Source organism: Magnolia sinica, chromosome 1, assembly GCF_029962835.1.
Source record: "Magnolia sinica isolate HGM2019 chromosome 1, MsV1, whole genome shotgun sequence".
Lineage (NCBI taxonomy): Eukaryota > Viridiplantae > Streptophyta > Magnoliopsida > Magnoliales > Magnoliaceae > Magnolia > Magnolia sinica.
The window spans coordinates 11,709,344-11,733,367 of record NC_080573.1 but is presented as its reverse complement, the minus strand read 5'-3'; the positions used below and the strand labels follow the sequence as shown (position 1 = coordinate 11,733,367).

At 39.8% G+C, this 24,024-nt stretch overlaps 2 protein-coding genes across 7 annotated transcripts in view; one reads left to right on the top strand and one right to left on the bottom strand.

Annotated features, from left to right (window-relative positions):
• The first annotated feature begins 2,133 nt into the window (after positions 1-2,133).
• Positions 2,134-12,519, top strand: LOC131239986 (purple acid phosphatase 18). Its single transcript, XM_058237960.1, has 5 exons — positions 2,134-2,319; positions 6,576-7,244; positions 9,622-9,810; positions 9,891-9,979; positions 12,056-12,519. Exons 1-5 carry the CDS (start codon positions 2,176-2,178, stop codon positions 12,273-12,275), a joined length of 1,311 nt encoding a protein of 436 aa, XP_058093943.1. The 5' UTR covers positions 2,134-2,175; the 3' UTR covers positions 12,276-12,519.
• A 1,386-nt stretch (positions 12,520-13,905) lies between these two features.
• Positions 13,906-24,024, bottom strand: part of LOC131239954 (uncharacterized) — a 52,888-nt gene continuing 42,769 nt past the window's right edge. For all 6 annotated transcript variants that reach the window (XM_058237931.1, XM_058237916.1, XM_058237939.1 and 3 more), the window contains 4 exons: positions 19,662-19,848; positions 16,085-16,310; positions 14,795-14,950; positions 13,906-14,334 (listed from right to left, as the gene is read on the bottom strand). In XM_058237931.1, coding sequence (XP_058093914.1) covers positions 14,247-14,334; positions 14,795-14,950; positions 16,085-16,310; positions 19,662-19,848 — 657 coding nt within the window. In that variant the 3' untranslated portion in view covers positions 13,906-14,246. The remainder of the gene's footprint in view (positions 14,335-14,794; positions 14,951-16,084; positions 16,311-19,661; positions 19,849-24,024) is intronic.

Below are 24,024 nucleotides of genomic sequence, written 5' to 3'. Positions count from 1 at the left end.
TATATATATATATATATATATATATATATTAAAAAAATCTAAAACTTAAACTCAAGCTTAGCTAGTAGGCTTGAACTTGGCTTAAATTTGGCTTGAGCTGTCCCAAGCAACTAACCGCGCGCGAGCTTAGTCGAACTGTCCAATTAACTCGATGACCGATTTAAATTGAGTTTGAGTTGGGATAGCCTGTTGGCTGAGCTGAGTGGAGCTATGCTAAGATAGACTTGGTTAGCTGGTGTACCGCTCTACTTTTGTCCAAATGTGTGCGTGCGTGTGAAAAGAAAAATTGTAATTCTGTTAATTACATTAAATCAAATAAGCCCTGATCCCTTGTTCAGTTATGGTACACCTGACTTCCAATTTGCCCGAGCTGTGGACTCATCCTTTATAATGAGATGATAAAACAAATGGAAAGCATAGATCACACACGTGCATCACCGATGAGACTCACGGTGAGTATTGAAACTCATTTCATGCCTGTGAACAATCTTTTCAAAGCCTAAATTGCATGGGTATTTTCTTCTCGGACAACCACTCTTCCTAACCGACGCGGGTTTCCTACTATAAAAGTTACTGCACTTTGGAAACCTAAGCAAGGCCCACCGTGGTATTTGTGAAAAATTCACTTCATCCATCTGTTTTTTGAGCTCGTTTTAAGGAATGGGGTAAAAAATAATCCGAATCGAAGACTCAAGTAGACCGCACTAAAGTAAAATGTGAGTAGGGAAATTCCTACTGTTGAAACCTCCGTAGGGTGACAATGATGCTTGCATGCCATCTATACCGTTTAAGGCCTGTTTCCATACGTATTTTGGGATGTATTGTATTGTATTAGAAGTTATGATTTGATGTTTATCGTGTTTTGATTAGAGTGAATAGGAGTTGAATCTCATGCGTGCGAATACAAACTCCAGTCAAATTTTCAAACCGATAGTAGAGTATTGTCAGTGGGTTCTGTTGCCGTCAATACTTCATATTCATTGCGCTGTATTCGGCAGTAGATGAAAGTTTGAAATTTGTATGATTACAAGATATCTGGTATCTATGCAATGTAAGATCGAAACTATTCATTTAGTACATTTCAATGTGAAAATCATTTGGGCTAGAAATCAGAAAGTTGCATAGTTCAAATGGGCCACCCGGCCCAATTAAGTTTCCACTGCACGAACCTGGTATGAAAGGCTTTCCCAGGAAATCCGCGTCCCTTACTAACTTATTGTTAGCCAAACACCTCTAATGCACAGAAAATTAGGCAAGGTATAATCATTCACCGTTTACAAACATCCAAAGGATTCCTCACGGAAATCAATGTCGCCCACGTAGGAATCCGCGAATTTTAAATACAAATTCTACTCGCGCGACCAATCAGTACCAGCATCCATGTCTACTCTCCAGATGCGAGATCCAAACGTTCATCGTATGGGTCTGACATTCCACAGAGAGTACCCGGAACCGTGCTAGTTATACGGGCATGCTGAATGCGAACGGTCGGTATATCTTTGAAGAAGCACGTAAAACTGCGGTCCACCAGATGAATGTACGGATCTTTCTAGTGTCGGTCGCACGGGAGTGGATTAGGTGCGACCCCGGATGCACCCATAATGGTGCGGCCCTTACTGTCAGCCCCACCTTGATATATGTATTTTATATCTGTGCCGCCCATTCGTTTTTTCAAATCACTTTAGTACAGGACCCCAAAAATGAAGTGGATCCATTTCTCAGGTGGACCATACCATAGGAAACAGGTGATTGACATTAATGAGCCACGAAAATTTTAGATCAAGCTGATATTTGTTCTTTCCCTTCATCCATGTGACCTTATCAAAAGGTTGGATGGAAAATAAACACTGCAGAAACCTTATGGTGGGCCCCAGGAATTTTTTAATGGTAGAGCATTCACTCACCACTGTTTCCTATAGTATGATCCACCTGAGATTCAGATCTTCTTAATTTTTGTTTTTATGCTATAAAATAATATTTTAAAACAGATGGACGGTGTGGATATATAATAAATACATCAAGGTGGGCCTCACCGTAAGGGCCGCACCTAATCTGCGTTACATTATCTCACGTACGATAGTAGGATTTTAGATTCAAACAGCTACTCGCGAGTAGCCATCGCCCGTCTCTTTATCTCTTCTGCGAAAACCAGCCCACGGAAAATAGAGGAGGAAAATGGCGGAGAAAATGGGATTGATGCTGATAGCGTCGGTTCTGCTGCTGATGTCAGCATCCGCAGCGGCCGAGTACGTGCGCCCTCCTCCTCGGGAGACCCTCTCCTTTCCATGGAAACCCAAGCATCCTTCCGTCCCACAACAGGCAAGCTTCTCTCTCGCCACGGATCCTGCTTTTGGATTCTATGTTTCTGATTATCGGGAAATTCGGAGAAATTGCGATTTTGACTATTTGTAGATGTGAAATCTAATCCTTATCTGGTGAAATCGGACACGCGGCATGGTTTTCCATGATCCGGATCGTTCACTGGATAGGTCCGTCCCTGAATGGACCACCGTCCTTGATTGGACTGAATTGGCGATCTCCTTTTTGAGATCTTCGTACCGTGTCGGATCTACGTCCAGACCGGCGAAATGAACGGTCCGGATTATGGGCACCTAGGGCACGAGGTTAGGAAATAATTCGTTCAGTTAGGTTTTCCATGTGTCATTTTGTTACTGTTTTGGGGAAATTCAACCTGTATGCACAGACACATTGAAATTTCGAGTATTTGGATGTATCATACAATGCTCGGGCTGTAAGTGTTTGTACATGAAAGGCACATGAACATCATTGTGGATGGATCATGCAACAAAAGTCACCCAGATTAGAATATCTTAGCCATTGAATATTTGCCCAACCCGGCCTACAGGTCAAGCTGGTCCAAGTTCAGTCTAGATCAGCCGAGCTTCCCGTCTGTTGCTAATGCTACTTTAGGTTGTGTTTTTAAGTTTTATTGTGAGTGGGAGTGTGCCTTAAGTAGTGATGTTTACATCCAACGTGTCATATTGAGTAGGTTGTCAAAAGGCACCTGAATCTGTGGATATCCAAAGTATCCAACTCGATTTTATTCGATATGGTTCTAGAATTTGGGCTCGATCTCAGGTTAGATTTGGGTCCTGCATATTTGTATCCGATTAGGATGGGGTCATGTTGGGTCGGCTACCCAAATTTATGACTTTTTTGTTTCATTTGTTATTTAGTTATATTTAAGCCATATAAGATGCATGTTTCTAGTATGGATCTGAATCTGGATTTGGACTCAAACCTGAGTCTAGTTTCGTATCTGGATCTGATTACAGATTCAAACTCCATTTGGAGCACTAAGCTGTGCTCGAGATAAGAAATGACAGGAGTCAATTTGATACCCAAATATGATTGGATTTGGATATGATGTCTCATATATGGTACTTGTATTCAAAACAAGACCCAAATGGGATTTCCTCAGTGAAGTCTGAATATGGGCACACTAGTATTCATAAGTTATGAAGTATTGGCCGAAACCGGTACTTATTGCCTGATATATACCGGTTTTGGTCACAAACGATCTGCTTCATCCACCTTTACATAGAAGTAGGGGCCAACTTGGGCAGACTCGCTCCCAAAGTTGTCCCTAACTCATTTGTATCAAGTCAAGTTGGGTGAGTTGGGGCTATTTGAACCAAGTCGCCCCATGCAACCCATCTTTGAACTACATGGGAATATGTTTCTCGAAGGTTGCAGCCTTTGTGAAGTGATTGGGGATGTTTACATGGTCGAGAACAATCTATCAAGGAGAATTTGGAAAGGAGAAAAATTCAACCACCATTGATGATCTTGGAAGGACACTGTTTTAAGAAGTTTGAGCAGACAGAAATTTAATCGCCACTCAAGTTTGGGACAAATAGGAGAAACTTCTGTAAAAAAAAGAAGAAGAAGAAGTATCTATCTTATTAGTTAGGCAATTTTGAATTGAATGAATTCGAAGAAGTTGAGGTTATGAAATTCATAGATGAAGTTGATAACATTAATGTTGGAAGAGTTTGTAAGAGAAATGTCCTGTAACACTTGAAGTGTTACTGGAATGGAGGAAGCTGTGGATGCATGCATTGCTGAAGTGTTCAAACCTTCAACAATTTCTCAGGATGTTGGTCCCAACAATCATTCTCTTTTGCTAGCGAAGGGAGTTCGGTTACATATAAAGAATTAAGAGAGAGTAGAAACTGGGGAGCTTAAAGGGAAGAGATGATAATGAAGGGGCATTTTCACACTGGGCTCGAGTGAGGTTGCCTGTGGGATGCAGGGGCACACTCGGGGTGGGCGGCCCATGTGAGGTGGTACCCATGTGATTTGGGGCCCACAAGGGGAGTTCAACCGAGGTCCTAACCCATGAGATGTGGGGCCTGGGCTATGAGATTAAGGGATTGATTCGTCATGCTCTAACGGTTCGAGCTTTTAGAGCAAGTAGTTAATTGTCCTACATCAGATGAGGAGAAGAGAAGGAAGAAGGAAATAAAAAGGGAGAGTCCTAGGGCAACAAGTTGTTGTTTTAGCCCCAACGACAAACATACACACATATATTTACTTGAGAGAAAGATATAATGCTCCACAGGGATACGTGGATAAGTCACATAGTTACATTTATTTTCCTACAAGAAGTTGATGGAAGAAAGTTTGGTAGACGGTGTTTGGTAGTATCATTCCTCTTAAACATTTAAATGCTCAAACACCACAATTGTCATTTATGTCCGTTCTTAAAACTTGTATAAACTTTGAACGACCACTCTTTTTAGTTGATGAAATTTTGGACTGACGTATATTCGTGGACTGAGATAGTGTTACGGAACTTGCTAAGTGCTTTGATGATGTCTAGGAATTATTTGGATAATCATTCGATTGCAAGTTCTCACCCTGTAAGATATCCACTTACTGACATCATCAGGCAACATCTGGTTTTACATTAGAAGATTCACAATTGACCTTGTCATCCTCAGCTACTGAGTGAATGATTATTATTATTATTATTATTATTTAATTTTTAATTTTTTTGCAGGGTATGTTTCATATGGTGCCATTATGAAAATTGTTAGAACACCAGTACCAAACTAGGAATCGTGGACATGTTAGTCTAGAAACAAAGTTGAGTTCCAAATGGCATCAGTTAAAGAAAGAGAATTTTCATCATGGTGTATTATTTTTCTAGAAGAAATTTCAAAGAAAAGAAATGGTATACGTGATCCACAAATAGTAGGATTTCTTGTTGGCATTGCAAGCATCTGTATAAATCACAACAACTAGAAAATTTTACTCATTACCATCTCCATCATCTGTATTTTCAAAATCTAATCTCTAAAAAGAAGAACAAGAAGAAGCTCAAAATCTTGATGCGCATGTTCCTATCAGAAGTTTGGCCTATATGTTGGCATCTAAGAAATTTTCACATAGCTTCTGGCTGGAAGAAGGCTGATGGCTTTCCTAATTGGGCTTTTCTGAATGGGGAACTAATTCTTAAAAGAATTTTATTGTGGTTCAGGAGTTGGTCAATTAAAAAGCCCATGATAATGGACATAGCTTGTTTCTTAGGTATCTACAATGTAAGGCCTGGCAAATGTGCTCAAACGTTTCATACAATATGCTAACTGCTAAGTAAAGAATATTTCCAAAAAATAAAAAATAAAAAATACAATAAAAAAGAAAAGAAAAGAAAAATGAAGAAGAAGTAGAATGGATGTCCATATCTATCAGATTCCTTGTATTTCCCACAAATGTGGAAGATTAGAGCTCTTGACAAGAACAAGAAGAATGGGTTACTATTCAAGTGTAAGATTTGTTCACCACTGCCAACCAATATATCAAACTTCTGTTTTAGGAGGGAATCTGGTTCAGAAGATTAGATGTTTCATTTCATGAGCTTTTATAAAAGTACAATACATCACACGGCGGAAAGTATGGACCTCTCTCTCATTGACATCCTATTCCTTTAGGGTACATTTTTTTAAAATTTTTTTAATGTCCCTCTCATTGTAGGGTGGGAATAATTGCTTTTCCGCTAAAAAATGAAATGCAATGTGTATCAGGTTAGACATGGAACGCATGGAATACTGATCTGGGTCAGGAAAGGTGGAAAAAATGGAAGTTCCCCTACTGCGTTCGATTTTCTGTGGTATCTCTAAGGATCAGCAGAACCGATTCCCATCTGTTCCACCAGCAAATCCAGTCTAAATGAGATTCGAGGGTATATCCAAATGGGACATTAACCTAAGGTTGTGGTTGGATGTGCAAGTTAATTGAGTAGCGAAAACAAGAGCAACAGACCAAATTGTATTGTGTTACCTAGCATTCATGATGAGAAAATCCCTAAAATTGCTGTTGCATCCCTTTCAATACCACTTAAAAGTAACATAATTGCAATTTGAAGTCCCATTTCTCAATATAGATACTATGGAAGGCAATTAAAACCTTTTCACTTTGCAATTTCAATTATCCTTAAAAAGTTGCAATTCGATTGGATAGTGCATCCAAATGCACCCTAGATGTATCTTTACTACACCATTTTGCATTTTGATTAATTTCACCTGCAACTAGATCATTGGCTTTTACAGGTCCACATTTCGTTGGTGGGGGACAAGCACATGCGAGTTACATGGATCACTGATGACAAATCTTCCCCTTCAGTTGTTGAATACGGAACGTCATCAGGAAAGTACACAGCATCATCTCAAGGGGAAAGCACATCCTACAGCTACCTATTTTATAGTTCAGGAAAGATACATCATGTGGTCATCGGACCTCTCAAAGATGACACGGTTTATTTCTATCGATGTGGAGGACAAGGTGCAGAGTTCAATCTTAAGACCCCTCCATCTCAATTCCCAATTACTTTTGCCGTTGCGGGCGATCTTGGTCAGACAGGATGGACATCATCGACTCTAGACCACATAGGCAAGTGCAAATATGATCTGCATTTGCTCCCTGGAGACCTTTCATATGCCGACTATCAACAACACCTATGGGACTCCTTTGGGAAGCTGGTGCAGCCACTTGCAAGTGCTAGGCCATGGATGGTGACAGAGGGGAACCATGAGAAGGAGAGCATACCGCTCCTTAAAGCTGGATTTGCAGCCTATAATGCAAGATGGAAGATGCCTTACGAAGAGAGTGGATCGACTTCGAATCTGTACTACTCTTTTGAAGTTGCAGGGGTGCATGTGATCATGCTTGGTTCTTACACAGATTATGATGAGTACTCGGATCAATATAGTTGGCTGAAGGTTAGTCCATTTTGTGCAAAGGATAATTCGATTTCCCAAAAATGACAAGAACAGAATTGAGATTTTCTAAGCGTGTAAAAGGAACCATATTTTGTGTGAGTTGAAACCAAACATCAATAGGCAGGCTAGAGTACAATGCCGGTTTGTCACAAGACTCACAACTCACCGAGTTAGGAAACTCATCCACTGTACACACCATATATGTGTGGCACTGTCAATCAAGACCTCTCCAATTGTGGGTCCCATCGTCAATAGATCATAGCCTGAAAGACTGGTAGGACAAGCTTAACTATCTGATTTTTTATTTTTTTTTCCACTCAATGAATTCAGGCTGCTAACTATTTTTCATTTGTCTATGTGATGGCAAGTAATTGGACATTTAGCATATCCGAACGTGTAGTTTTTGGTTCTGTCTGGATGAGCATGCAACCTCTGCCAAATGTATAGTGGATGAGACGCGACAACTTAGTGTTATGGCAGATGGACATCGTAATCTCATACTGACAAAATTGCCCATTTTAGAATTTCTTGATAGCTCTCTCTCTCTCTCTCTCTCTCTCTCTCTCTCTCTCTCTCTCTCTCTCTCTCTCTCTCTCCCCTCCATGGCCTTCTTGCCAAAAGCAGCAGCAGTTATTACACTCAAGGAAGACGACTGTGTTCTACATGATTATATTACATTTTTTGCACTTGCACACGATTTCCCATAGGAACACATGGGAAAGTGCACAACCATTCTTCTTGCCAGTTCCACCATATGTGGGCCAATTGGGCCAATTAGATGATCCTAACAGCTCAACTGAGAAAAAGCATCTACCATTCAATTTTGGGCTCCATTCCAATTGTGTGGATGGTATTATTCAATTGGCCTATTTTTGGGACGCAGATCATATATGAATTGCACTGCCACATAAGCAGTCAGGATCATGTACATGCTCCTGTGAGAGATCGATGTGCAATTAGCATTCCTCTTGAAAGAATATTTTCATGATGTAAAATTAACAGCATTTTCTTCTTTTGGAGCAAGCTACCCTCGTTCATATCATAGTGACAAGCATCTTTAATATTTTGAAAATATAGTGATACTCTTTAGCACATCCCTAGCCCTGCTTGGTAGCGGTGCATCCATCAGTCCCTAACCCTTAGAAAGTTTCCATGTGGGTTGATGTTAGGTAGGTAGCTGGTTGTTGAACTTTTGCCAATTAATCATTAGAAAAAATAAAGCCAATCCCAAATAGTTGGGACTGGGCTAGAATGATCGTGATGATGATAGTGGTACTCTCTCGGTAAATTTGAGGAAATGATATTTTTTCCATAATACCCCATTATGATCTAAACATTGTTTGAAGCATCCCTAGTATTATCAAAATATCCCCGATATTACCCGTATCTCCAGCTTAGCAATACTGTTAACATTGGAAGTGATACCGATAACACTGGCAGTATCAGAAATTCCAGGTATCGGCAATGTATCACTAAGTATCACCAATGCATCGCCAACTTTCGATTGTGTAAATTCCAGGCGTTGCTTGTATTATTGCCAATGTATCGATATCATCAATGTATCGCTAAAAAAAATTTCTGTGTAAATTCCATATGTTGCTTGTATCGCCAGTGTATAGGTGTTATTTCCATAGTATTGGCAATGTATTGATATCGCCAAAAATCTGTTTATTAAAAAAATTTCCATTTCAAATTTTTCGTATTGGTTTTATGCACTATTCAATTTGTCAACGATAATATTGATAAATATTATCGTTATTGCAACATGGGCGATATTGAGACCATAATATGACAACACATTGTGTGTGTGAGCATTGTTATTATTATTATTATTCCTAAATACGCAAATATGCAGATTTTATTATTCCTAAATATGCAAATATGCAGATTTTAGCATCTCCTGAAGTTTCACTGAAAAATTTCATCGTTTTCCCCATGTTTCTCCAATAATTCCCCACATTTCTGGTTATTGGCGATATCAATAGTGCTTTCGTATCCCCGGCCAATGAAACTTGTACCCATATCGATATCTTGAACACTGGTTTTAAATATCCCCAATAATATCACAGTATTTTTCTGATAAATATTCTATTTTATTTCTTTTAAAAATCCAAAAGTTCTATTTTTCTCGGAACCCCATTTTTTTCCTAACCTTCCCTTCTCTCCCCCTCATGATCTCCATCTCTTTATTATCATTGATTTATTTTCCTTTATTCTTCCCGTCATTTTCTATTATTTATTTCCACTAGATTTTCTGAATATATACTGATAAAATTCTCATATCTTGAAAATATCTTGAGAAGTTTCTTTGCGGAGAATCAGATTTGTGACTTGCTTCTTATGAAGATAACACCCTTTCCGTGCTTGGGTTTTATAGGCCGATCTTTCGAAGGTAGACAGGCAAAAGACACCCTGGCTTCTAGTGCTACTCCATGCACCATGGTATAATAGTAATCGGGCTCACCAAGGAGAAGGGGATGATATGATGGCTGCAATGGAGCCATTGCTTTATGCTGCAGGCGTAGACATTGTTCTTGCTGGTCATGTACATGCTTATGAACGCTCGGTAATCCAAATAGCGATTCTTGCGCATTTTATTTTAGAATGTAGTACTCACCTTATAATAACACTGATTTTGTCTGTCAGAAACGTGTCAACAATGGGAAAGTGGATCCTTGTGGAGCTGTCCACATAACAATTGGTGATGGAGGTAACAGAGAGGGTTTAGCTCATTGGTAAGCATCTCCTTGCATGTCTTTATATTGCCATACTGTAGATGTGGCTTTTCTCTTTTTTTCTTTTCTTTTTTGACATGAAAATTCACCAAAATCTGGTTTTTAGATTTTGCTCAGATTCCATAGTATAGCTTTTATTTATTTATTTTTCCTTCGAGCTAAAACTATATGTATTTGTCCTCTATGCTCTCCTTTAGGCAGTTAATCTCATATATGTTTGCCACGAAGTATCACTTCTTTGCAATCCATTGTAAATGTGGCATGAATGCATGCCAGTCCAGTTTGCGGGTCCTGCTCTAGATGGAGCATAGCTTGAAAATCACACTGACGAATAGGAGTAGAAATGGGCCAGGTTGCGTCAATGATAAATGGGTTTGTATCGAATTTGGACCTGTTTGGGTGACTTGGGTTGAGTCTGGTTCCAAACACCATCCTGATTATCAAATGGCGTGGATTTGGAACCTGTAAAAGGCTACCAGACCTAATCCGCTTTGGACATGACTTTTAATGAATTGGGTTTGGACCACCCAGAAAGGGACTTGGTCCTATGCACATATAGTTTAATTTTTTTTTTCTTTTTATCTTTGATTACCACTTATTGTTTTCATGAACTCACATTCTAAAAGTAGTTGATTTTGTTTATTAGTAGCTTTCTTTAATTAAGGCAGTTAACTAAGACGTTGATGGCCTACGCAAGAAAATATGTGATATGGTGCTTGATAGGAACTCTACATTAGATAGGTTAGGCAAACCCAACTCAGATTGACTCATAGATAAATGGATTGCGTCTAAATCCTCCATCTTCCAACCTGACATAGACACAAATTCCCCTGTTAATCTGTCAGATCTAGGGCTGAAATCCAGATCCTTTTATTGAATCTGTCGAGCTTGGAACTCCCCTTGACCCAACCTTTTTGCATCCCTACTGATCAAAACATCTTAATGATCTGTTTTGTGGCCATTGAATACATAGATAAGAAGAAAGTAGCTGCCAACCCAAGTTCAATGGGCCAAATCAGATTATCAATGAAATTTGAGGGCTGATTTCTGTAGTTTCAATTTCCTTTAATTAATTCCTACAGCAGCAAACTCCCTTGCCAATTGTTTGGCTTAAGTGGGTGAGAGTCCTAGTAGAGTGTGAATTTCAGGCTTTGATCCATGTAAAGCGGCACTTGTCATTATGACAGTCAGTCTAGGTCGGCGTGCATTATGCCATGTGTACCATGGATGAGTTGTCACAAAGGCTTCTTGCCAAATGCACGTGGTAGTTTATTTAACCCTTGATAAATATAAATATAAAAATAAATCTGCATGTATCTTGATTGGTGTTTGGAATACCATGGAGTTCTCTAGAAACAAAAAAGATTTCAGGTAGGATATTTTTTCAAAAGCCCATCTACATCTTTCTACCATTTTGGCACTTTTTGAAATCATTCTAGACTCGTAACCTGATGGTGGATCTGTAAAACAACAAGGTGTAAACGGTTGTTGTCTTAGGCAGTATGAGATGACGAGGCGGTCGCCCCATATCTGGTCTCATGTTCTAGCTATGTATCTTTGTTGGAGCTTATAATGACATGTTTTTTTTTTTTTTTTTTTGTAATAAAAAAAGAGATGGGTGATTTTTTTACCCTTTCTTTCTTTTTCCATTTGAGAAAAACATTGGTACTCTGTCAGAGTAAGATGGATGACACTCAGGCACTTCAAAATTACTTAGAAATTGCATATATGCCATACAAGAGATCTAAATTAAACTGTGCAAATCATGAGTCCTAATTTAGATGTTTCATGAACCAAAAATCAGGCTCATTTGATTATCTATCTGATTGGACGGTTAAAAATGAAAAAATATCCAATTGTGCTATTTCCACAAACAAGTGTCCACAAATCAGAGGTTAGGATAGTTCAACCAATCTGATTTTTAGGACCATGACTTAACGACAGTGGGTTCCACAATTTAAGCTTCATACTCTACCAGAGTATCAAAGAAATCCAGGTTCTTTAGAATACAGGCATTCCACAAAAAATACTCTTGCATGTCTTTTTCTCATCGTACTGAAGTGAATGGATCAACAGGTACATCAATCCCATACCAGAGTGGTCGGTCTTCCGCGAAGCAAGTTTCGGCCATGGCGAGCTCAGGATTGTAAATTCAACTTATGCTTTCTGGAGCTGGCATAGGAATGATGACGACGAGTCTGTAAGATCTGATCAGGTGTGGATAAACTCATTAGCCAGTTCTGGATGTATCCCTTCTAAGAGGCACGAATTCAGGAAGATCCTTATGGCTCCCTAGAACAGAGAACTCAGCGGTATGCGTATAATCGTATAAGACGAGATCCTAGTGTAAATATGGAGTTGTAAATCTATGTATGAAGATTGTTCTATAGACGTCAGTTTGAGAGAGGCCTTGGCTCAGTTTGATCGAGCACTGCTGGAAAGTTGAGGGATCTCGTCATGCAGACTCGACGGGGTATTGTATGGTTTGTGCTTTTGCTCTAAGCTAATGATGATGTAGAGAAAAGGGTATTATATGATCATGATGCAGCAAAATAGGGACTGCTGCGATGCACCAGTTTGTATGTAGGGCCCATGGTTTGGGATCCTGACTGTTGATCTGAAGAAACCAATGGTGGATTGGTGATTGCCTAAACAGGCTCTCAGGTTCTATGATTTCAACCCTGGGATCAGTGGCCTACAAGTAAATGGTCAGGGAAAGGTACATGACCTGTAACAATTGAAATGGGGGCTATTGTATCAACAAACTGGATCACAGAACCAAGGGCCCCATCTGTACAAAATGGAAGTATCAAGACGCTGAGGAAAATACAGTAACTGCATTAGTTCAATGAAAAATATTCCCACGGTCAAAGGGTTGGGATCTTCGGATCTGGTAGGTAGTGCCTATCAAATCGGCGGGGGGAGGTCAGGTGGAGCAGAAATTTCTCATGTTGAGCAGTTAAATGATCACTGACCCTAGGATATTCACGAAGTGTCCAAGTGGGACGATTACATCTGCTGACCCTGTGACGATTGGACTGGCTTGATTATCAGGCCACATTATATTTCAGTGGGCCCCACCAGAGGAACAGCCTGGATCATGCAATTGCATGCCCAGGGAGAACTCTCAGTCTCATGAAAGCAAATACCGTTAGCTGGGCTCTAGGTCAGAGGAATGACTAAGCCATTCATCTGGGTAGCCGGTGGCTGACATGTAAACATTGAATATGGGTGGTTGATCATTGTTTGGAACCATTGAATATGGCAGCTGGTGTTCTGTCAATTTTTCTCGTACAAGTGTAGTCCATCAGATGGTGGGCCGCTGATGCTTGTGATTAGGTGCATTGATTATTTGCTGATGTACTTCACTGGTTCACACGCTATCATTTGTCAATGGGATTACACTGATTTGAGAAATACAGCAATGCGCAACCATGTGTACAACATTGCCTACTCAGTAGCGAGTTGCTAGTGGTCGGCACTATGGACCCCACCATGATGTATGTGTTTTATCCATAATTTTCCAAATTGTTTTTGTGAGCTCAAAAAATGAAGCAGATACAAATCTCAGGTGGACTATACCACAGGAAATAGTGGTGATTAAACACCCACCACCTAAAACTTCTTGGGGATCACAAGCTTTTGATCAAAGCTGATATTTGTGTTTTCCCTTCATCCAGGCCTATGACGTAATAGACAAGTTGGTTGGCAAACAAACATTACAGTGGGGCCTAGGAAGTTTTTAATGGTGGGTGTTCAATCACCACTGTTTTCCTGTGGTGTAGTTCATCTGAGATTTGGATCTGCCTCATTTTTGGACTCATTCCCTAAAATGATGTGGAAAAACAGATGGATAGCATGGATAAAATGCATACAACATGATGGGCCCCACAGAACACCGACCAGCAGCCAGTCCATGGTACGTACAAATCAAAACAGCAATTTCTTTGAATTCTAAATTAAAATAGTGCCCAATTCATACAAATCAGGATTTGGGTGGGCATCCAAACACACCATACAGCAGCATCTCCAGCCATAAGCCTTTAATATCAACATATCACCAATACACCACAGACTAGGACACAATAGAATTACAAGGTTTCATATTCTCTCTGACAAACATATTCTAAACAAGATTCTCCAGTGACTATGACACGGCTATGCACAACAATTCATTGTGCACAATTCAAACCACGATCTAAAGATTTCAAATGAAAAGCCCAAAGATTGGCAGCTGAAGCAAAAGGAAAAAAGACAGCGTACTTTCCTATCCATTCATAACTAACTGCAAGAGTTCACCTGCCTCTCTTAATCTTCGTTCTGTGTTCTCTCTTGCAGCAGCAAGACGTGGATTCCTGCATGAAATGAAACCAGAAACATGTAAAGAGTGATGGAATGATGATTTTTTTTAATTTTTATTATTTTTTTAATTTTTAATTTTATTTTTTTTGTGATTTCAAATTATTATTCAGTGCCCAAGCATGCATTTGAAGAGTTCTGCTAAAGCCCAAGCTGTGCATCAGATCACCAAACAGTGTAGATGATTCGGCCCAGAAATCGGAGTGGTCCACTCATCAAGCCAAACAAGTACAGCAAAGTTGTGTTCAAAATTAAATTTTGCCAAACGGTCCAATCTCACCGTTGTGGACTGCCTGATCAGTAAACTTGCTGGATTTGAAACCAGGTAATCCATAAGGTGGGTCCTACATGATGCACTGCTTGGAAGTCTCACCACCATGTGTAGATGCATGTGTGGGCCCAACAGAACTTTCCATTTGAAAGAACAAAAAAGAAAAGAATTATTCATAGTTCAACCTCTTCTCCAAGTTTGCCTTCCTTTCAAGATCCTCAGCAAGATTGCTAAGCCTTTTTAAAAAGGCAGGTAATTTACAAATGGCCTCAATGCCCTCCTGTCTCGTGCATAACTTCTTCAGAAGGTCAGCAGCAATGAAATATCCTTCCTCCTTGTTTCTGAAGCAGTTAACAAAGAGAGTAAAGGTCAATGAAAGAAAGAAATCCACAGTGGGTTAAAGTTAGCATTAAGAAAAAAGTGGAATTTTATTATCCTCAGACGTGCAAAGTATCACAAGGCTATTGGTTTCAACAGTTCGGGCCCATGGTTCAGAGATCTAGGTGGTTGATATGATGGGCCCAAAAGCATCATAGACTGAAAGATCTTTTAGTTAAATGTGGACTAATGTTGTCTTTTCTTAATTGTCAATTCCGATGGGGTCAATTGAAGAGTTGGGACTATTTTGCAGCATGATTGATCCAGTGGAGCTCATCAGATCAATCTTTCATAAAACTTTATTTACCCATGTCTGTTTCAGTAATTTGTTTACATTTAGTACAATCAGGTAACGTGTCTGAGTGAAAATTGGATTTTTTCCCCCCATGCTTGATCTTGACTGTCCATTTGTCATACTATTTGATCAGATGGGTGGGATCATCCAATAATTGTGATTTACATATCATGGCTTGTCAATAGTGTTATGGAACTAATGAACAATTCAGACTGATGATTGGGTGTTCCACATTTCATGAAAAGCCCTGGGGAAATTGCTAATATCCTAATGGAGGTGTGTGCATGCACACACATGTTTGTGCACAAACTTCTTTTTTCTTTTATTGCGTTAAAATAATACAAACCTAATTTTTTTCACTCACTCGAGTAGACACTTCCCTTCTTTTTCTTTTTTCTTTTTTGACAAACTGAACTATACCTGATATATCTGCTCACTCTCAGTTGGCAATACTATATATATATATATATAAACTTGAACGTGTATTTGCACATCCGGAAAGAGGAAGTAGTTTGCCAGTCTGGGAGAGTGAAGTTGTAGAAAAGTAGATCTCTTTTGGTAGAGAGGACCCTGACACAGCTTCATCCTAAACTACCTAAATGACCTATCAATTGCTTAAAAAACATTCTAAATTCCTCTGATATTACATGGTTTGATTGTTTTGAATGACCAACTGTATGTAATTTTGCCTCTGGAGATTCTAGTAATCTATAGTAGAGATTAGTACAAGTCCAACCAGCCCAATGAGGGGAAGTTCAAAATATATGGTGCATGGTCTAATGGTATTGTCAGATGAACAAACCTTAGCAGCTCCAGGAATATTATTTCAACTGATCCATGAGTATTAATCAGCACTTCTGTGAGATGTGGGTAACGGCCAAGGTTCCTCAGAGTTGAGAGTGCATGCTTTCTAACCTCTTGACAAGGAGCACTACGATTGGCTGCCTGGATTTGGTTCAATAAAGCATTGATTGCCCCTGCAGCCACGAGGGTTTCACAACATTTCTCGGAATGTTCTGTAGCCATATCTGCACAAAAGTTGGACAGAAAAACCACTTAAGAGTGTATCTTCAACAATCAAAAGACCAAAAAATAAAAAAGTAAAAAGTTGTCAATGGATAATCTAAGAACACCTAATGCACTAAAGAGTCTGCCTCAAAATTCCCTTCCCTATCTGTGGGAGAACCATGGGACAAATTCCACAAAGCTCCCAATCTCCATTTGTTCATGCGGTTATATTATGAGCTCAGATCTGTCTGCTGCTGTTGTTTGCTGGCTTTCTTTCATTTCCATTCTTATTGCTACCAATTCTTGCAAATCCATGCAGTTGAACTGATTTGATTACAAGTTTTTTTTTTTTTAGGTTATTTATTTATTTTCTCTTGAATCTTATTCTGCATAGTGCAAGGATCGAAAGTGGTAGAATCCTGATCTTTGGATTTTTAAATCAAGATGCATTTGGGGAGAAGTTAGGCATTGGAGTAGCATTTGGGGTCCCAATTGATTCCAGTTTGCAGCGCCAAGAGAAACACCACAAAACTGGAAGCACTTTTAACACCATTCTGTGAGCTGCTTCTGAGACGCACTGTGGCTCCAAATGCTACTTTTTATTATGTGCCAGAAAGTATGGCGGCGCCAAATAGCTGGAAAAGGTTGTGAAGGTGGTGACAATGATGAATCTGAAATAATATATCTTAGCCTTTTATCTCAAGAATCTGTGATTTGCTTTAATGGTAGGCACAAAAGTTGTGTAACCAGGCTCTTGGAACCAGCCATGACACAGGCTCACATTGATGCCACTCACATGCCAACTCTCTCATCTAGCATCGATCCCAATCCCAACTATTACATGCAGACCCAGAAGGGCAAGCAAGCAGAATCTTGGAAGGCCAATTTACAGGTGAAATGTTAAACACAGAATCAACACATGAATGGTCATGGTCGAGTAGTTGGCAACCCAAAATAACAGGGGATCCCCTTCTACACAACTCACATGCCCACACGGTCAAGCCCCACGCTGCACCTTGCCACAACCACTGAATGGTATCCACAAAGGGAATTTGCAAGAAGTTGGCATCTACAGCATGAAGTGCCAAATGACCCCGCCAAGCACAAAAATATGAAATCAAATATCTTTGAAACAGTAAAAATAGGCTCCATAACTCTTTTGTCTAAGTTTCAAATAGAGAAGAAACTCATCCAAAACCATGACAAAGTACTGGAAATTTTAAAAAATAGAACTGTCTGTGGGATGCACCATACTTGTGTTGGCATTGGCCATGATTTCCAACTGGTTCGGCTGGGCCAGTTAGGAGGCATCCAATTCAAATGAAGGACAAATGTGAACAACAGGGTACCAATAATAACCAAACAACCAATGTGGCATGCCCAATTAGACCATGCATCCATGATTCGATTTTAACTTAACCACCACTAACATGGAGGACAAATGTGAACTATGGGGTATCAGTGCTCTCATTCTTATATCATGTGGAACCCTAAAGAAGAAAAGATGAGACAGATGTTCTGGAAGTGGAAAATTTATATGGGGAATCAGTGCTCGTAATCTTATACCATGTTGAACCCTATTGAATAGGGCTGTCAATGGGCTGGACCACGTTGGCCTTGGTCCGCTTCGGGCCTGACCCAGGCGTAAAATTTAAGCCCGTTTACTAATAGGGATGGGCTCAGGCTGCATCTAAGAGTCCATCAACCCAACCCAAACCTGGCCCATTTAGGGTTTCAAGGGCATTTTTTGTCAATATCATGCATGATTCAGCACACATAATGGACAGCCTAGATCTTGCACAAAAGAGTGTGGCTGGGCACAGGCTCTGGTCAGATTTGGATCCAGTCCATGCATAATCATCACAGTCTGGGCTCAGGCCTGTTTGTTTTAGCCCATCATGGGCTGGGCTCGGGCCAGAGTTCTACAATGCGGGCCAGGCTTGGACAGATTTCATGTCAGCCCGTTGACAGCCCTACTATTGAAGGAGAAAGGATGAGATGAAGAGTTGTTCTGGAAGAGGACAATTTTACTCCTTTTGGACCTTTATGTTGAGTTTATTATTCATCTGGCACAACTAACATGAAATGGCATGTCACCCTTGCATTTTAACTACAAAAACCAACCACCCATATAGGCATATACTCTAGACATGACTCTTTACAACTCATTTGTCACAAATAATTGAACTGAAAAAAAAAAAAAAGAAAAAAAAAAAAGAAAAAGAAAAACAGACAGCATTATTTGAAACCATATCAAGCTCAAGACTTCTTTTAACAATGGAACGGAGGTATATAAACACATAAATTGTATCCACATACATGCATAACAACACACAGAGATCTAATATTTTCAATACATTGTAAACTAATAAAAGAGACAATTATAGCATGAGAAACGATCACATACGAGCATTGTTTCTAAACCATTGTTATTAAATCTTATGATTCGCAATTCCAATAAATTCTTGTGGGTAACTATTTGAATTGTATGTTTGAACCCCATTCTCCAAAAATCCTAATTGAATCTAACTGTGTGGTAAATCTTATCATTGATGATTGGAACCTAACGATTTGACTAACTCTGTGTGCATATTTGTAATACTATTTTAGATCTCTCTCTCTCTCTCTCTCTCTCTCTCTCTCTCTCTCTCTCTCTCTCTCTCTCTCTCTCTCTCTCTCTCTCTCTCTCTCTCTCTCTCTCTCTCTCTCTCTCTCTCTCTCTCTCTCTCTCTCTCTCTCTCTCTCTCTCTCTCTCTCTCTCTCTCTCTCTCTCTCTCTCTCTCTCTCTCTCTCTCTCTCTCTCTCTCTCTCTCTCTCTCTCTCTCTCAGAAATCTCTCTCTCTATATATATATATATATATATCATAGAAATCTTTCTGACTTGTTATTTAAGGTCTACGATCTCAAGTTCTCAACCCCCTAAAAATTTCACGAATCCATACAACTTTCAGAACGTTGTTGTGAACTTTCACAATAGCTGTCTTTCCTGCTAACATGTCAACTGTGTAGGAGATCCGAGCTATGCAGAAGGGGAGCAACACCACGAAGCTTGACTACAACGAAAATTAAACATCTCCACTCATTAGGTGTGTCCCACCAGTATGTAAAATCAAACTATCAGTCTTTCACTGAGTTTCACAGTGTGGCCTGCCAGATGATTCAGTAAACCTGATTTTCACCCTATACGATCTTTATGGGATGAATCACTTCCTGCACAGCTTGAATGTCCTACAGAAGCAGCATGTTGGTTTGATAGACAGGACTGTATGTGAGGACCACATAGAATGCTTGTATGTCATCATTTCCCTCCCATAATGTAGCTAATAAAAATTTCTCCCTACAATACTCAATTACCAAGAAAGAAAGCCCACCTAATGTTGCACAAGTATGCAGAATATTGCTAACTCTATCACTTAGCAGTTGTGAAAGTGCCGCGACAAGGCGGTTCATAAGCCGCATGCTATTGTCCACATTTGTTGCAGACCTCTGCACCCTTTGACGCAAATGCAGTAACTGCTCCCTTGATCCTTTCCGTGCAAGATACCCTTTCCAATATGACTGCCAAACAGAAACAAGTGAAAGAGCCAAAAATTGAACAAAAAGAATTGTTGCAAGAATCCTGAAGATTCACAACGAAAGCAACAAACCACAAGAGGACGCATTCAATCAGAGATCTCTATGTACTTGTATTAGAGAATGCATCCACAATTCCAAATACAAGTTAGAATGAATATTGCCTACAAAGAAAGCATCATTATGGACATTATATAAATACGAACAGCAAGGGCAACAAGTAACTGGACTCTTAGATTGTCTTCACAACTGTCAGCCTTCATTGGGGGAAAGGGAAGCAATGGTGTGGAGTAGAGAAAAGTTGGGATGCTTCTCGGTTTGCTCCTTCTACAAGATACTTAAAGGGGCTTCGACAGGAGAGACTAGTAACCAGACTTTCTTTACTTAGTTCTATGGTGCTCACCCAAGTTGGCGGAATTGTATGGTTGGCGGGTCGGAAAAGGTGCATGTGGTGGATATTCTCCAAAGACGATCGATGGTGCTTCTCAACGTATGCTTGCTGGGCATGAAAAGTGCGGAGGCAATTAATCACCTCTTCATTCATTGCAAGTTTGCTCAAAAAGTATAGGACAGCTTCCTCGAGGCGTTCAAAACCCCATGGGTAATGCTGGGGTCAATAGAAGATTGCCTTTGGGCCTGGCATGGAGATGGGGTTGGAAAGAAGGTAAGGGTGGTGTGGTGACTGGTTCTTATAGCAGTTTTATGGGCTATTTTGTGTGTGTGTGTGGGGGTGAGAAGGGTAAGGGGATGGTGTTGGATCCTGTTTGAAGCAAATTTTGCTAATTTATTGTTTTGGGTAGTGATTATAAGGTTTGGAGGAAGAGGAACAATTATTGTTTCCGAAATTTAGGCGAGGTCGTAGTAGAGGTGGTGAGAAGGGTTAAGCGGGATGCTGTGGATTGGCCATCCTGTTTGAAGTCCATCAATATTTGTAATTTAATATCTTTTTGAGTTGTAGCTGTCATTACCCACCTAAGGTGTTCTCAAGCGGTGGTTTATATATATATAAAAAAGTTTCATTACCTTTCGAAAAAGGAACAATAAGGGCAACAAATAATGCTTAGTGGGGGTGTTTTTGGGTGGTAGCTGTATTGTTTTTTTTCTCTATTTTCAGCTCAATCTTGAGTCTCTGTTTTTCTGTTTTCACCGGTAATTGTATCTTGTACACTATAAAGATGGTCATTCATAAAATAATAATAGTAATAGTAGCAGCAGCAGCAGCAGCGTAGTAATGCCCAATGTTACTGATGTACGGGCTGGGTAAAGATTTAGGAGTCAGACATGCTTAACCCCAACCTCCACTATATATTATTTTAATGTATTTCTATCTGTTTATTAAGCATATTTGTAATTTTATTATTTTCAAATAAGTATTCAAGAACAAATGAACAAAGGCAACATGAATAGCTCACCCACACCAATGTTGCATCATGCACACACAGGTACACTCAGTGGTTTCAAGAATCAGAATAATATCAATTATGAAACTTGCAGAGTAGGAACACTTTTCCTAGAACTTCCGCAAGGGTATATGCTTCTAGGTTCTCATGATGTAAGGGATTTTGATGAGTGCTTGATAAAAAAATTTCTAGGACATAATGATCGTCTGCAGGAGCTTGTTTTGTTCTTTCATTGGATGCATATGATTGGACGCAATATGCAAGGTTCTGCACATGTATATTTGTATGGGAATGAACAGAATGTTAGACAAAATCAACTGCGAGAAGAAAATAAGTGGCTATCAGAGAATGAGCAAGTGACAAATCAAATGTCAAAGAAAAATAAAATTAACAGAGTGGAATAGTAAATGGCACGAGTAAGGAAGTTGATCAAAGAAAAATAAAATTAACACCAAGAGGGAACAAGACACAAATAAAATGACGAGAGAGTATAATTGGAAGTAGGCAATGCTTCATATCAAACTCAACTTTATCTACAACAGCTTTTGTTCAACCTGCTTGACCAAACCAAGTCATTGTGGAAAGGGCATTCAACACGTAGGTGTTCGCTGTTGTTTCAACATTCCTCTTCCTAGCACAGGTGATGAATATGCGGGCGTGCCAGAATTGGGATTGTGGTTCCAATTCAAACCAAACAACAATAACCCCGAGTGCCAAAGTAGGCAGACACTGGGTATGACCGAAGTCTGAGGAGATCGGTGACCTATTCGGCCACTCGCTCAAAGCGTAAATTGATCAGGCGATAGTCAGAGGGTGGGGTTCATCCTCTGAAGATGAGTTCCTCCTTGCCTTCCGTATGAAAGGACTTTCTCAATGCATGAATGACAGAATGCAAAGTGACGATTCAAAAATTCGACCGCTAAAGAGTATTCATATTCTAGTTATCGACTACTGTATTTACGTGATTGGATTCTAATTATCGACTACTGTATTCTAGCTTGACAATTCTGAACGATGTCTCTATTCTAACAATTTGACGGTTACCATAACCGTTTTTGCCCATGCTCTGCTTCCAGATTCTTCCCACGATCTTTTCTTTCTTGAATCTTTAACCCCTATTCAGCATTCGTGGTGACTCGACCGCTAGCTAACTTAATCATTCGGTCGCGTGAATTCATTCGTGCCTCAATGATTACTTGTCATGTGCAAAACACATGATAACACTCTTCGGGAATTTGGTCACATATTGATGGGGACATCATACGCACGCGCACGCCCCCCACCCTACGCACATACTCAAAGAGAAGGAAGGCCTCACTATCAATCTGCATCGACGACGACATTTATGGAGGACCTCTTAGTTAGGGGGTCATGCTATGGAGCATTGGAGTGGACCCGATCATCATAGGGATTCCACCATTGAATCTCATGATCGTGGCCCACTACCCTAGATGATCTAGGATTTTGAGTTTTGATTATTATCGTTATTAGAAACATCATGAACGGTTTTGATTACATTAATTAGTTGTTATTGTTGTTACTTCATCTCTAAGTAATAGTATGTGCACAGGGCGTAGCTTTTGGGGTTTAGGATTTTCTTATAAATAGGCAATCCCATGTAGGTTTTTTTTTTCATTGAAGTTTATAAATAAAATTTTGGGTTTTTTCTTTTCTATTCCTCGGAGTTGAATAAGCTAATTAGGTGCGAAACCCTTCCTTCCTCGAAGGGCTAACTACCGTGGTGCAAAGCCACAAATATCTCAAATCATCCCCACCTCCTACACTCCATATCCATCATCTTCCACAACCATCTCATCTTCAAATCAACCCCTTTTTGTACCCAAGTTCTCATCTACAACAGATTTTCAAATTCTGGCCCTCCAGGGGGGCTGAAACTTCAGCGGAACACCATGCACACACCGGACCGCGGATCGACATGAAACTTGGCGTGAGGGTGGATCTCCCCTGGACGACCAACCCCTAGCTAGCCGTTTCCAGTTTCGTGGGCCCCACACACGTGTGGACTGTCTCAGGTTATTCTCTCTCCCCTATTTCACTTCTCTCTTGCCTTAAATCTCTAACCCTAACCCTAGATAATCCCAAATTCCAAGTTTTCCAACTTTTGCAAACCTTAGACTTTCCCCGAATTGAAACATGGTGAATCTCTTGAATTGGGGAACAATCATTTGCAAGAGTGGATGAATTTTACACTCCTTTGGGCATTGTTTGGTTTATAATTTTATTTTCCAGCCCTAAACGTGTGTAGGCTTGGACCCCCGTAGATTCCCCTTGTTGAATGTTTGATCGTATGTGGACATTCAATCGTATGTGGGACGTGGAATTTTGTGATTATTTAAAATTGGTATATGATCTAAAGCTTGAAATCTTGCATGTCATATTTAATTTCATGTCCTGCATCACATATTCTTATTTTAATCTTTCGACCGTTAACCTCATGCACGTGTGACCCACACCAATTTGACGGAAACGGGATCCGGTCGAATAGGGTACAAACAGTAGGCATGATGCAAAATGAGCCCATCACTATGTATCACAGGCAACAAAGAAAAGTGACTAGGTTTTGAATCACCACAAATAAGTTGCAGTCACTCTACAGGAGAGACATGTCTAACGAAGCTTTCTTAGCAGTTTGATAATTCTTTCCAATTGTGCACCTAAAGTTACATTAACCATAAAGCCCAAGCAAGACATCATGTAAGTTCTTGGCACATTATACTAAATTTGAAGCAACAAATCCAGA